General features: G+C 34.1%; 1 protein-coding gene across 5 annotated transcripts; it reads right to left on the reverse strand.

Annotated features, from left to right (window-relative positions):
- Nucleotides 1–5162: 5162 nt before the first annotated feature.
- LOC142615143 (uncharacterized) lies at nt 5163–12418 on the reverse strand. 5 transcript variants are annotated; one of them, XM_075787841.1, is made up of 11 exons: nt 12285–12418; nt 12084–12163; nt 11275–11638; nt 11076–11129; nt 9726–9809; nt 7816–7941; nt 6542–6609; nt 6150–6219; nt 5962–6027; nt 5795–5882; nt 5163–5714 (listed from the first exon to the last, which is right to left on the reverse strand). In XM_075787841.1, exons 3-11 carry the CDS (start codon nt 11605–11607, stop codon nt 5524–5526), a joined length of 1080 nt encoding a protein of 359 aa, XP_075643956.1. In that variant the 5' UTR covers nt 11608–11638; nt 12084–12163; nt 12285–12418; the 3' UTR covers nt 5163–5523. The 5 variants fall into 5 exon arrangements, 4 of the variants coding, with proteins under 4 accessions (XP_075643956.1, XP_075643955.1, XP_075643957.1 ...); XM_075787840.1 differs by having other exon boundaries at nt 12084–12408; XM_075787842.1 differs by having other exon boundaries at nt 5805–5882; nt 12084–12406.
- Nucleotides 12419–15357: the final 2939 nt, after the last annotated feature.

Consider the following 15357-nt stretch of genomic DNA (forward strand, 5'->3'; position numbering starts at 1 on the left):
TTTTTTGGCAAGTGTATCCATAAAAACTTTCAAGCACACATTATATTCTAGGAATACAATAAAGGTCTAATTAACAGTTCTCTTAGAGTATTTGCTAATAAATTATTTAAGAAGGTTTTCATATCACATTTTTTTGGAGATATAAAAAACTATCAAGAAATCAGTTTTTTTTCCCATAAAAAATTTCAAAAAATATTTCCTAAACCAATACTATTAGTACATCCATTAACTTTTCCTTGTAATAAGTATATACTCTCTTCTCTCACATCATTAAGAGTAGCAAAATCCAACACAACCCACAAACACAACACAAAATTAGTAGGTTAGGAGTTGAAACTTAACGAATTTGTATTATATTTTGGTTGACACAACTAACTCATTCAATAAACGTTTTGTGTTTGTGTCTAACTCACGAAACTTATCTAACTCATTTAACTAAATATTATTTTACCAATATACCCTTCAAAACCCTAAGGATATAAACTTATTTTCTTTCCAAGTTGCATTCTCCCAAGCCCTATAGCCGATTCTCAAACCTCAATCTCACCTTAGTTTCTTAGCAGATATCCTTTACTTTCATCTTTGAACTCTTTGCCACCATTGCGTCATCACCGTTGTCTTTTAATTTTACTCTTACCTTTATTTATTTTCCTTAAATTAATTACTAGGATCTGTCATTAATTATTGTGGTTTATTTTGTTTGACATATTGTAATTGATTATTTGTAATATTGAAATATATTTTAATTTTGAATGATTATATTTAATTGGAGTTTTACTATTAGTTTTGAATTTTATATATTTTTTTAAAATCTATTTGTTTGGTTTTTCATAATTTAGATCAATTGAATTAATACTAAATTTTTTTTTCCCTTTTTGATAAATAGGTCGATATGACTAGCTCATTCAATAAACAAGTCATGTTAGAGTTAAGGAATCCTGACCCATTTAATAAACATGTCAAGTCAGTGTCAATTTGTATAGTTGAATACTTATAAGTTGATGTAAGTGCACAATTACACCTGGCCCCAAGAACAGTTACGGGCTCAGGCCCAATGAGTCTTAAACAATATGAATTTGTAGAGTGTGGGCTTGAAACCCAGGTTAGAAGTGTGTGAGGATTAAATGACAAGCCAAAGATTGCAAACACTCAAAAACAACGGGGAATATTGTAAATCAACCTCCTCGGACGTAAGCCAAGAGTTGTTCTTATATTATCTCTTCCTCTTTTTTCTTTTCCTTTTAGATTACAAAGTAGTCCGTCCCTATTTTCAGTTCTAAGTTGCTCCTTAAATACTCTTCTTTTTGATACTTTGTACACGTGTTGCCCCAACTCCCCCTTAGCCTAGATATTTCTTTTCTCAGTGCCTTTGAATAGTAACCAGAAGTTTCCCTTCCACTGTTCAGGTGTCACTTCCCCATTAATGCGGCCAGGGTGGTAGGTGCAGGGTCTTTAATGTGGAGGTGGCAGCCTTTATCTTTGGTATTTCTCTAACATCGGTGCTTCCAGGACATTCAAGGGTTCACCCCTTTTAACCATTGGTCTTGACCGTGTCATTCCCTAACCTTTACAATGAAGTCCCGGAATCTCCGATGTCCGTCCGAGGGGAAAAATCATCTTCGGCTGTACTCTCAGATCCTCGGCGTATGGGCCGACCCACAGTACTAACAAGTTCTAAACCTAGGAGCAGGTCGGCCTTCCTTAGCATGGCCCAAAGGCCCATATACCCATCAGGGTCTTTTTACTCCCCACAGTTGACATAATGAATTGTCACCCTTAGGCCTCGTTTGGGAGGAGGGAATGGAATGGAATGGAAAGGAATGAAAAAAAAAAAATTTAGAATATTCTTCCCTTCTCTTCCCTTGTTTGGGAGTTTAAGTGAGAGAGAATGAAATGGGTAGGAAGGAATACTCATTCCTCTCTATTTCCTTAAAACCTCAAATTTTCATTCCCTCGAAATTGAGAGGAATGGGAGGGAATGAAATTAGATTAAATGATTTTTTTACTAAAATTCCCAAAATACCCCTATATATTCAACCATTTATTTTAAAATTGGGATCTAATAGTAATATTGTCATAAAATGATTCAATTTCATTCCCTCCATGTTGCTCCCAAACAAGATTACTTACATTCCATTCATTTTCATTCATTTCCATTCTTTTATTTTAAAATATCCAATCAAGGTTACTTAATTTCATTCCATTCCATTCTTTTCCATTCCTTTCCCTTAGTTAAATACATTCCATTCCATTTCATTCCTTTCCATGCCCTTATTATCATTACATTCCATTCTCTTATGAACTCCCAAACGAAGCCTTAGAGCATTCTCATTAGATATGTCAAATGCTAAATATTTGGCATTTGACACACGAAACACCAAAAAAAACTATCATGAGGTGTCTCAAATGCCAAAAATTTTGACACATCGCTACAGTACTGTCTCAAATATGAGACGGTACAACAGAAATGGCAAAATGAAATATTCTTATTTTATTTCTGTTTTCTCTCTCCTCATCACAAATATCTCTCTCTCTGTCTTCTCATCTCTCTCATCTCTATCTTCTCTATTCCTCTTCCACAGCACTCCGATCACCAAAGGCCACCACTTGATGCCGCCGATCTCACTAAAGACCACCACTTGACGCCACCGATCATCTGTCTTCTCTCTCTATCTTAGCCTCTCACAATTTGCCACAGTGCTCTCCATTTACAGCTTGCCTCCGCCGCTCACCAGCAGATCACCTTTGCTGCTCGCCAGAGATCGCCTCCTCTGCTCACCAGAGATCTCCTCCTCCACTCGCCAAGTAGCTCACATCTCCTCCGATCTCACTAAGATCTGAATCCCCTAATTTGTTTGGATTGTTTATTATGGTTCATTTTGGGGATTGAATTTGGTTTGAGAAATTGGATTGTAGTTTTGTAGGTTTGGTATTTTGAGGTGGTGGTGATTAGTGGTAGTTTTGGCTAGTGGTATTGTGGTGGGGAGGCCTGTGGTGGGGGTGGCGGTGAGGAGTTGAAATGGTTTTTTTATTTCGTATTTTTTTATATTGTTAGATTTTTTAATGTTACTTTAATATTTGTATATATTATTTTGATATTTAGAATCAAAGAATAGAAGATGTGATAAATGATGAATTGTAAAATGGTTTGTTAAAATAATAAAGTATGCTTTTGATGTGTCAAAATGACATTTTTTATAGGAGAGCTGATGAGAATGCCCTTACACATAATAATTTGTGCCATTAATTATATTATATAATTTTTTTAGTATAAGTGCTTGTGAGGTTTGGAAATAAGGGCCGGGTTCAAGTCTTTAGGAAGAAGCTTCATATACATATACACTTAGATTATGCTAGCTCTATCTTGTATAAAAAAAAAAAAAAAATCTCATAAAATCTCACCAAGAATTTTATATATGTAATTATTATGATACTCATGTATAGACTTTGACCCGTTTGGTTTTTTAATGATATGGATATGCTAACGGTCATATGGTCTAGTGACATTTATTCCCTTTAAGAAAACAAAAGTGACCTTTATTCCGATTGTAGGATTTAAATATGTAATCAAATCCTCTTATTTACACTTGAAATAAAAAAATAAATAAAAAATTGTCTAGACAAAATAGATAAGTATTCTCTGAATCGATTACATCACCATCAAATAAATCGGATTCCATTAAACATTATAAAATCAATTTGCTTTTAGTGTTACATGTTTTGACAGTTGAACTGGATTTAAGATCTCCAATTATTTTAATTATTAGTTGTTAACCTGTGCAATACAAAAGGAAGTCTATTGAAAAATATTTGTACATATTTATTAATAAAAAAAAGTTCAATCACAAGATTTATAGAAAGATGCAAATAACTAAATGGGATGTCTCACTTACATTCCAAAATCCCCCCAAATTTTCAATAGCCAATGCAAAACAAATTTGATGGAAGCAGTGATCCAAAACAAAAATTTGAAGAAATACATTAATTAGCTTGGTAAAGTTGAAGGGGCTAGACCGAGAGCAAGCCCATCATGCCTTTTCCTATCTAACACTCTGGTAAGTATCACACACTGAGGTGTCATAAAAAAAAAAAAAAAAAAAATCACACTGAGGATTTTGGAGACTATCAAGCAAAAAGTCCAATGAGACCTCTTCTGAATTTCTCATGAGATGGAGGGAAAATGCCTCAAGAATATTCTCCATTAATAGTTAATACTCATTCAGCGGACTATTTTAATGAATTCATTAGGCAATTCCCTTACAACTCTTTACAAAATTAATTATAAATTTTCACAACTACTCTTAATTGTAATCAATTCCCCCCCCCCCCCCCCCTATTGCTTTAGTGGTTAATATGAAAATTATTAATCGTACAAATAAATCGCATAATCCACAAAATCAGTCTAATTGTTTAAAAAAATTGAAGTTATGGAGATATAGACGGTCAAATAAGAACAGACAGGCCGAAAGAGATGTCCAAATTTAGGTTGGGAAATTTTAGATTGAACATATGCTTTAATTTTCCTTCAATATAATACCTAATATAAATGAATATCGAAAAATGCTTAACACCTTCCCAGACACACATATATATAAACTCTTGAATCAATCTCTATGATTTGTAGATATTTATTACCTAATTCATAGGATATGTACTTTGAAGTTTAAACCATCCTAAACCTATTAAGTGACCAATCACTGTAGAAGAACCCAATATGTGATGACAACTCTATTTTCTTTAAACAGTGTACTCTCCCAAGGTCGATCCTAAGTTGGACTTGACATTTAGCATCATAAAATCATAATTCATAACTTACTCTATATTCTTTGAACTACCAGTTCATAACTTATACATCCTTCACATAGTCTTCCATTCAATCCTTTGTTACCCACATCTATAGATTAATGTCCACCAAGATAATCCAAAAGTAGTAGTTTTGAATTGTGCAGGAAAGTTAGATTAAAACCGAAAAGCTTCCACAAATGTATATAAGCATCAAATAGTTTGCTATTTGGGAAAAACCAGCATATAATCCACACCTCATGAATTGACTCTTCATGGCACAATTAATCATTCTTTCTATTAAGTTCAGTAAATCATGAAGCTATCTAAATGACGGTTGCATCATAATCCATTACTAATTTACTCGATCAGCAGGAACATAATTTAAATTAAGAGATCATATCATTTTAACATCATATTCTAACTTGGATTGCCAGTCATGCACAAAGTATATCTTCAATCCTGTAAAATTATGCCAACTTAGGTCTTAAGACTTTTACAAGCAGTTGGGGGTCCCTCAAACCCTACCTTGCTATACCCCTACATTTGTTACACACCCACAAAATTGTCTGGTCTTCTAATGATGTTCTCTCACACTAAGAGAGACTAGGGCACCCAACTTAGACAACCAAGGCTGAATAAATAAATCAAAGCTCAAGCCAAAGTACTAGTTATAGCTAGTAGCTACAAGAAGAAATAATAAAGAATTTTCCCTTAACAAAAAGGAGCTTAATCTGCAAATCATAGCCTCCAAGAGCCAGGTAGCCTCCAAGAGCTATGCAGAAACATCCTGAGCCTCAACTTTCCCACAGAAACTGATGAACATGGATACTTTCTGAAAATTTGACAACAAAATCTCACTTGCACAGGACTTATGCTTTGGTATGAGGTCATCTCTTTCGACATATTGTCATGCCATCTCCAATAGGTACCTAAAGCTCCAAAAAGTTTAAGGTTATAGATCAATTCAGAAGAGTCTCGCAGAATTTGTCAAAACATAGGCAAAAATTACCATTCCCTACCATACTGATGCTTACGCGTTTGTCCTCCAGCAGACGTTTGTTGAAATTTCTAATGCTAACAGTCTTCACGTCATTTACCTTCTCAAGATATATATATATTTTTTAAATCAATTTCATTTCGAATGGACAAAACATAAAAATAAAGTCATTGATTTACCATTGGGTCACAAACTTTTCCATGCCAAAGGACATTATCAATCACGATGAGACCCCCAACTTTCACCTGCAAACTAAATCCTCACCAACTGCTTGCAGGATAATGAATGGGCAAATTTGTTCAAATAATCAAAAGGAACAGGAAAATGGATTTAGAACAGATTAATTGAACATGATATTTACTCTTACCAGTTGAAGGAGCAATTCAAAGTACTCTTGATTCTTCCTCTTCTCCGCATCAACAAATGCAAAATCATAGCTGATTAAAAAAAGGAAATAGGTGTAAATGTTGATTTATTATTTTTGTCCCACATAAATTGGGGAAAAAGTCAGAAACTTCTGCACACAAGGAAAAGTTCATTTTAGGGCAAAAAGCAATAAGGTATTAGCACTTCAAATGCAAGGATGAAAATGTTAACATTATTTGGACTCAATCCTTAGCACAAATTGCTGTATTGTGAACATGTAACACATGTAGAAGAGTAGAGAAATGAGAACTACTATTCATTTGAACTAGAACCCCTATAATCAAAAGAAACATTAACAAAAAGCTGTTTGTGAAAAATGTATACTGCATTTACCTGCAAGATTCGCCATTCAGAATCAGTGATTTTAGGACGTCAGTGGCAAGTCCATATTTTACATCCACCTGATGCAAACCAATTGTTTCAGAACTCATTAAAAGATGTAGGAGTATAAGAAATATTAATGAGAGAAACGTGGGATATATATGCAGTCCACAAATCTAAGAGGCAAAACAAACAGGAACTATCCTAGTACACAGAGTGCACACACAAGAACAGCAAAGGAAACAAAGGGAGAAAAACTTAAACTTCTGAAAATAAGTCATCTAAAAAGTCCATGAAGTAGTCATGGAGAAATTATAGGAATTGAAAGCCCAGTTGTATAACGTCTTGAGAAAAAGAAACTTGAGATGTGGTAAGGGTAACTTCTTTCCCTCAAAAGTACAAAGATTCCACTCTTTCCAAAGACAACACATGAGACATGAAAGAGCTGTCGTCCAAAGTTTCCCACTCCTATGATTGCCTAACTTCCCCTTCCAAGAAGCCAACATAGCAATTATTGAATTGGGCATTAGCCAAGTAACACCAAATAGACATAATGGTAAGTCCCACAACTCCTTAGCAATAATACAATGAAGAAGAAGATGATCCACAGACTCCCCATTTAATTTATACATACAACCCCAATCCACAATTATAACTTCACTTTTTATCCAATTATCCGAGGTCAATATTTACCTTAGTGCTTCAGTTCATGTGAAGAAAGCAACTCTAGGTGGAGCTCTAACTTTCGAAATTCTCCCCAAGGAACGGGGGTAACTCTTGCAACCCCACATATTAGCATTCCATAATAACTTATGACGTAAAATCCATGCTTGAGTGCTGAGGGCTACACCAATGTACCAGTTCCTGCCTGGTCAATTTTAACTGTATAGAGGTCATCTTAAAAATATTCCAAAATTTCATCCACCTAATATTGAGCTTCTCTAATAAAATTGGGTTCCAATGCAACTCACCATTAACCCACTCCATATAGTTTGCTACAAGGGCATCTCTTCTCTAGCAAACTTGTACAACTCAGCATTTATCCTTGAAAGTTCCATTGCTAGTCCAATGATCATTACAAAAAATGTATTACTTCTTAAGAAGTCTTATGAGCTTTTGCAGTGTATAGGATGTGGGTTTAGTAGGCATCCATTAGCACAAGGTAGTATGCTTAGCAGATGTATAAACTTTTGAGACAAACAAAATAAGCTAAGTCCTTATAATTGCAAGAACCAAGCACTTACAGATGCTAATACTAGCAAAGATAAAAGAGATAAAAATACTACCTTGTGCAAAACACCAGCTCGTTCATAATACTTCTTTGCAACCTCTAGAGCCTTAGCATCTCTTTCACAGGCAACCAAACGACCTGATTCTGGTAGGACTAATGCAACAGCCAATGATGAGTATCCCTGAATAAATTAAAAGAAATATATATAATCCTAAGAAGATGGTAAGTTGCTACTTCATTAAATTCACAATAAAATAAACTTTTTACTGCATGGTAAGACCGTAAGAGGTGAACCCCATAGTAGAACAAGAAAGAGAACATGAAATTCAAAGCCAGAATACAATAAAATTGTCAAACCACTTGAACCCGATTTGATTATTGAATCCATATTTATTTAGATTGTCATTACTATGGTTAACGTGTAAACCAAGAGAACGTTTAACCACTTTAGTTGTAAATCAAAAGAATGTTACTTAGATTTTTACCTAACCATGGTGTAAATCAAGAAAATTTTATTTTGATTTAACCAGCCAAGGTGTAAATTAAGAAATATTTATGTTTTGATTTTTAACCAACTGCACTGTAGATCATGAGAATTAGTTATAAAAGCAAAATTCTTCTCAAGGCCCTAATTAGTCCCATTGACATAAGTAATAGCAAGGCAAGGAGATATTTGGCCCCTCTCACTGTAAACCAGTATGGCCTCCTCCTCCAAGAGCCTACCCAACACGTTCTCAACAAGCCATCCATTAGGTAAGATAAATTTTGAACTATTTTGGTGTTTTACTGCACATGGATGATGTCTTGCCTTTTTTTTTTTTCAATGTCATGGAGGATGGGGGTGTGATGGCAAGTGCCTTGACTGCCTTCCACCAAAAGCGACATAAGTCAGCCTCTCTAAAAAAAATTGGGGGTAAGACCGCCTACTATGAACTCTCCTAGACCCACAAAAGTAGGAGTTTTGTGCACCAGGTAAGACCCATGTGATGTCATATTTTTTTTAGAATGGATTTTATGGGTAGGAACTTTGATTTGTGACCTTGATCTTGAAAATTACTTTATGAAATTGTTGCGTAAAAGTGTTTGTGAAAATTCCTAGCTGAAAGTTTCCTTTGAAATTTAGGTCTTTTGCTTGTCTCATCCTTCACCAATTTGTCTGCACTTGCCATAAGGAGTTAACCCTTTCATTGCTCATGCCCCGGAGATGGGCAGCAAGGGCCAATTTGATTCCCCTCCCTTGCCATCCTTGGTCCATTTAGTTAGGCCAAATAAAACATTTGGGTCTCACCCCACTTACATTCTCTTCTTTTTCTAATTCACTCATTTTCATCACTCGATAAATGTAGAACCAATTCCTCTAATCAAATCAACTTGCTATCATAGTGTTAGTTTGAATATGTTAAATAGTTACTGGAGAATAGCATAGTGTAACATTGCAATAAAGTTACGCAGAGGTCAAATTGAAGAAGTAACTTCAGTATTAAGTCCAAAAGCCCCTGATCATCTTTGCTCATTAAAAAAGAGCTCCTTACTTTTCCTCTAATTTCTAGGTTAAAGAAGGGCTTTAATGTGTGATACGAATATACATGCTAATTGAGGTTTTGGATAAGAATAGAGAATAATTTCAACCTTCTATTTCTCCACACATATGCGGCATGTCAGCATATGCAACTCTGTTTCAAATTCTTGAGTGCATAATGTGCAGATATTTCGTTTCATTACTTGACATTGGAGTACCTTGATAGGTACAAGTAACAAAGTAGGCAAGAGAAATTAGAAATCAAAGGCCCTGATCTTATGGTGCTTACTTTTTCACAAGATGAGGATGCGATATGGCAACAAAAATTTGCATAATCAGAAGAAAAACAACAAGTTGTCTGTTCAACTAAAGCAGTTAATCTTTTTTATAAGCTTTTTTTAGCTCTTTATATATATATAAGTTAAATTTCAGTGAAAAATACATACAGTGTAAACACCAACTTCAATACACCGCTCCGCCATAAGAATCTGCACAAGCATTGCAAGTAGCTGTGCCTGATCAGGAGACACCTATTAAGAGTACAATACACTGTCAACTTTCATGTACACATTAAGGAATGAAAACCGTGACTTCATACATTCCATACAACATTAGACTGATAAAAAATTAGTTTATGCTATGAACTTGATGCCTTAAAGATCTAATCCATATATATATATATATATTTATTTTACACGTATAAATGGTATGTCTATGTGTGTGTGTATTTATGGTGAATCACAATTGTTAAAATATTGGTTAAATGATTAAATTCACAATTTCCTATTAGCTTCAGCTTTTGGAACAATTGGTATTTATCATGGTACAAAGCAGGCCATCCTGTGTTCAAACCCCATCTTTGCTTTACCTCCCATTTGAAATGTTAGTATACGGCCCCAATTATTAAGGGAGAGTTTGGACCCACACACGAGGGGAAGTGTTAGAATATTGGTTAAATGATTAAATTCACAATTTCCTATCAGCTCAAGCTTTTGGGGCAACTATTAATTTATCATTTAAGTTTCCTTGAACAAGATATTTGTAAATAATAATCAGCCATTGAGATAATGATGAAACACAACATAAATCACACCAAACTAGAGAAGGTACATCACATTCTACAATACATGTGCAGTAGTTCAACATTCATCACATCCCGTAACAGAGGCACATTATTGAGGCATTAGGATAAGGTACTCTTGACCAACGAATCTTCATATTGAGTATTATCATATCAGACAAGTTTTTGGAAATACAAATGGAGACTAATAATTTCCTGTCAAATTATAATGGTTGAAGAGCCGTTGACTTTTTTTTATCTTGATCGAGGAAACTGTGTGTGGGCCATTATTAACCCAATTGTGATTTTTATTTTTTTGGATAGGCACTAAGCCAATTATGAATGCTAAACCATTAACATAAAAATGTGTTTAAGAAACTTTCACACACACACACACAAAGGAAAAAGGAAAAGAAACTTGAAGGAAGATCTTGAAATATCAAAAAAATAGCAGCGCAATTTATTAAAAGTAATAATCTCTGAAAGAATCACTTGGACATACACAACACATATAATACACACAAGACGCATAAGCACACATGCGCGCACACACACACACACAAATGTACCTTCTATGCAGAAAATTGAGCAGTTGACAGGAAGTTAATGAACACAAAATCAGGCTGCTGCCCACGCCAATGAAATTTAAAAATGGAGCAATAAGAAAAGCCAGAAGCTTCTAGATGTGCACAATGTACAAATAAAACATGCAGATGAAGGAATAAATAATAAATACCTGCATCTGACTACCACGCAAAGAGGCAGTCTCTTCTCGAAGTTGCCTTAGAATCTGAAAAATAAAACCTCATTCAGAATCACAAAAGGTAAACATCAAATTACTAATCAATAAATGGTTATCCATATATTTAAATTATATAATACACTATCTCTTAGTAGTAAATTTTATTGGAAAAAATAGGAAATAAGTTCACTACCTCTGGCTCTCGAACATTGCCAAGGATGTATTCATAAAGACTTGGAGTAACACTAACAACCTGCTTATTTCCATATTTTTCATCGTCGACAACAACAAATGGATTGGGGGAGCAACGACTTATGATCCACTTCGACTTCCTGCCGCACGTCCTTATGCCAATATGGCCACTACTGCACCTCTCAAAGGGGGCTTTGCCTGCCAAAGAAGAAGCAGCAACAGTAGTAGTTGCATACACTGAATGGAAGTTTAGCATTAGTCTCGGAGGTCTCCATGGTAAGTCTAATCTAGACCAACAATGATGATGAAGAGTCAAGCTGCTGCAGGTTGCCATTCATTTGCTAAAGACAAGGCAAGATAGCAAGCTAACAACAGAAAAAAAAAATGGTCAGAATCAATAGTTTGCATTAAATAAAGCGATAAACTTAAATTAAACCTAAGTTAATTATAGAGAAATGCGATGTCTATGAATTTTTCACAACACTTTCGTAACAAATTTTAAGTAACGGGTTATTACTGGCTGTTACGGGTTGGGTTAAAAAGTAATTTAAGTGATGGTTTCAAATTAAAACCAGTAAAAACTTACCGCTTAGGATTTGTTCTTTTAGCACTTCTCTTAATTATAAGAACTAAGCATTACATGAAGTATAATTATTAGCAATAAACTCACAAAATCTAGAATATGCATATTTTACCATTGTCCTAAAGCATGGACATAAGAAAATAACGAAATGGGTACAAAAAAGAAAGAAAGAAAGAAAGCAAAAACTTGGAAAGGGTCATTGTCATTGGGCTTTTTGGATAGAATACCTGTGAAGAACTGGGCTACTGCAGTTTATTGCTTCGGTCTTCTTTTCCTCTTAGGAAATTATACAAACACCTTAGCGGCACTAGGATAATGAAGAAAAAGACAGTTCAAACAGTGAAATTTTATTAATAGTACATAGGAAGAAGAAGAAGCGGTTAGTTTATATATTACAAAGCGAAGACGAAAGAGCTCAAAAACTAAACTATGAAGATGGCAGGAATAGTTGGTATTTGGCAAGCGACCACAACGCAAAGATATCGGTTTCAATGGAAGTCTATGGACACTGGACTTTACATAAAATTTCACACATGTCACACCCTCTCGTGAAGACTTGCCACCACACCTTTACAAATTGGCAACTAAAAAAAGTAATATTAATAGTCCAAATAATAATAAGGCAAACTTTGTCACGTGTTTTTAGATACAGCTTATTTTGCTTAAAATTGAAAATTAAAAATATTGTAATAAAATAATTTTTAAATGTGTAAATAGTGTCAATAGACCCATCTTTAATGAAAGTTTTGCTGAAAAGAGGTTTGTGGATCCGTGAACAATGCACGGGACCCACTAGAAGGCTAAAACCCGCTTATCAAAAAAAAAAAAAGCCAAAACACAGACGCCGTGGGTTTTCATCCATATCCAAACGTATACTAAATGTCCATTTGGTCTGATTAATTTTGCCAATTTATTTTACTATTCAACTTATTTTTACTATTATTTATGGGTCCCACTGCGCTTTTTAGTACTATTCATGTGTCTCACTATACTATTTCAGCTAATTTTTACTTTTATGTATGATACTTTCAACAAAAAGTTTTCAGTTTTAGTAAAATAAGTAGATCTCAAACATACCCTAATAATTTGTAAAAAATGTTATAAAATAATTTGTAAACGTAAAATTGAAAAAAAAAAATCACAACTATTTATGTGTCAAGTTATTATGTTTTTCTATTAAAAATATTATTACTTAGAGCATTCGTATTAACTCGTGCAAAAATTTGTCTATTTTAACATAAGAACCTATTTTTTCTATTTTACATATTCACTTTTCAAAACGCCTCACATCATATTATTTATTTAACACTATAATTCATTAAAATATCAAATTTTCTTTATTTTTTTAATTGTTAATCTCTCTTCACACACAATAATCATCATCCACTCCCTTTTTTTATCCTTAAGATATGTAAAGAAAGAATAAAAAACCAAATGCAAAAAATGAATAATGTTGATGTAAATTTACATGTAGCAAAGTTGTAAAGTTAAACAATTCTACACTCATTGGTGTAGGTTAATTTTAGGCAAAAATGTATAAATTTTACACATTTTTTATTATATACCTACTGATGTAAGTGCTCTTATTAGTAATAAAATAATTTCTCGCGTGATGTGCAGATACATTGCAAATTCATTTGAAATAATTTTTATGTTTTTTAAGACCTATTAATAATACTCAGTTTTCTTAATTCATATTATATTACATTATATTATATTATATTATATTACATTACATTAATATATATATATATATATATATATATATATATATATATATATGGGCAGACAAAAACTGACTCGCGGGGTCTCCACGGATTACAGCTAAAATGTTTCACGCAACTTACCTATAAGTGAACAATAGGGAATAAATACTCCACAATAGGAAACTCAAATAGTTGATTTCATTGACCAAATGTATTTAAAATATTACTCAAGTGTTACAACAGGAAATTCTCTTGTTCCCATGGTATTACACCCTCTCTCTCTCTCTCTCTCTCTCTATATTCCTCTTTCAAATTGATCCCCCTTTTTCTTTTTTCCTCTAAAAAAAGATCCCCCTTTGTTTGCCTATTCCCCCCCCCCCTCTTTATAGTTACATTCCTTGTTTTTATCTCTACAGTTGTCTTGTTGCCAGCCCAATACTCGGGGATATTTTCCTTTATTTTATCGGTTTTCTCCCCTCCCTTATCTCGAAACTCTAACTTTTAGGGGGTGGTTGTACTGTTCATGCTGTCTCATATGCATTCAATGTGGTAGAGGTTAGGTAAGAACCCCCTCATTAATGCGGAGATAAAAATCTTCAATCTTCTTGTGTGTTCTGGAAGTTTCCCATGGTTCTAGGCATCTTCTGGAAACCATACGTGGATCATCCATGCACCATGCCTCGGGTAAGGTTAGCTCCTTACCTTCTCCACAAGAACTACTTTCCCGTGTCGTTCCCCTCTTTCTTAGTACTTGGAATGATTTAGTTTCCTTTCTTGCATAGCCCATTGGCCCCTGGGCCTTCCTTTTAGTATACAGACTAGGCCCAGTTTGTTCCTCACAGTCCAGTTATGGCCTGGATGGGGACTCTTCCAGTCCTCACAATTGCCTTTTTATTTCTTTTTAAAAACATATTTTTGTAACTTTTAAACCTTAAAAAATGATAAAATAAAAAATAATTTGCACATAATTGGTCCCAATTATAATTTTATATGATAACTTCATAGTTTGAAAAAGATAAATTTTAATTCTAAATATCTATGTTCAAAATACTATAAGATGTCAATTGCTCTATAAGATATAATTATTCAATAAGTATGATAGTGCTTTAAAAATTATGCTTACTAGAAGTCAATAACCATTTAATAAGTGCGGTGTGTTATAAGCTTTGCATACATTATTTGTCAAGCTATATATATACACGCAAACATACCGTACATTATTCAAGCCTACATTTATGCCTTCTAGTAGGCTCAATTAATAGTCCACCCTTAATGTGTTCTAAGTTCCTGATGCGAAAATTGTGTGATTGTCTACCCAAATTTTTGCCTTCTATACTCAATTTAATAGTCCACCCCAAAATGTTCTTACCTGATGTGAAATGTGTAAGATGGTCTGGTTTGCCCAAAAAAACAAGAAGCAACTACGGATCACCAAGAATATCATAACTGACATGTCTTATTTCCATCACTCATAGGGTCTGGCTTGAGATTAGATGGGTTCTATACTTGTAATAGCAACAAAGGGTTGATCTTAAAGTCCACCCCAAAATATTCTTACTTGATTTAAAATGTGTAAGATGGCCTGCCAAAAAAAAAAAAAAAAAAAAGAAGCAACCATGGATCACCAAGGGTATCAGAACTGACATGTCTTATTTCCACCACTCATAAGGTCCGGCTTGAGATTAGGTAGGTGTTGTACCTGCAATAGCAACAAAGGGTTGATATTAAAGTTCACCCCCAAAATGTTCTTACTTGATGCGAAATGTGTAAGATGGTTTGCCCCCAAAAAAAAAAA

The sequence above is a fragment of the Castanea sativa genome, chromosome 11 (assembly GCF_040712315.1).
Source record: "Castanea sativa cultivar Marrone di Chiusa Pesio chromosome 11, ASM4071231v1".
Lineage (NCBI taxonomy): Eukaryota > Viridiplantae > Streptophyta > Magnoliopsida > Fagales > Fagaceae > Castanea > Castanea sativa.

Bases quoted from the DNA above. Each gene is read 5' to 3' on its own strand.
- LOC142615143 (XM_075787841.1), bottom strand. From the start codon at position 11,607: ATGGCAACCTGCAGCAGCTTGACTCTTCATCATCATTGTTGGTCTAGA. The intron at 9,810-11,075 runs GTATTTATTATT...TACTCTTAATAG, and splicing joins TGCGTGGTAGTCAGATGCAG to GTGTCTCCTGATCAGGCACA. The intron at 6,028-6,149 runs GTAAGAGTAAAT...TTTAGTTTGCAG, and splicing joins TTGAATTGCTCCTTCAACTG to GTGAAAGTTGGGGGTCTCAT.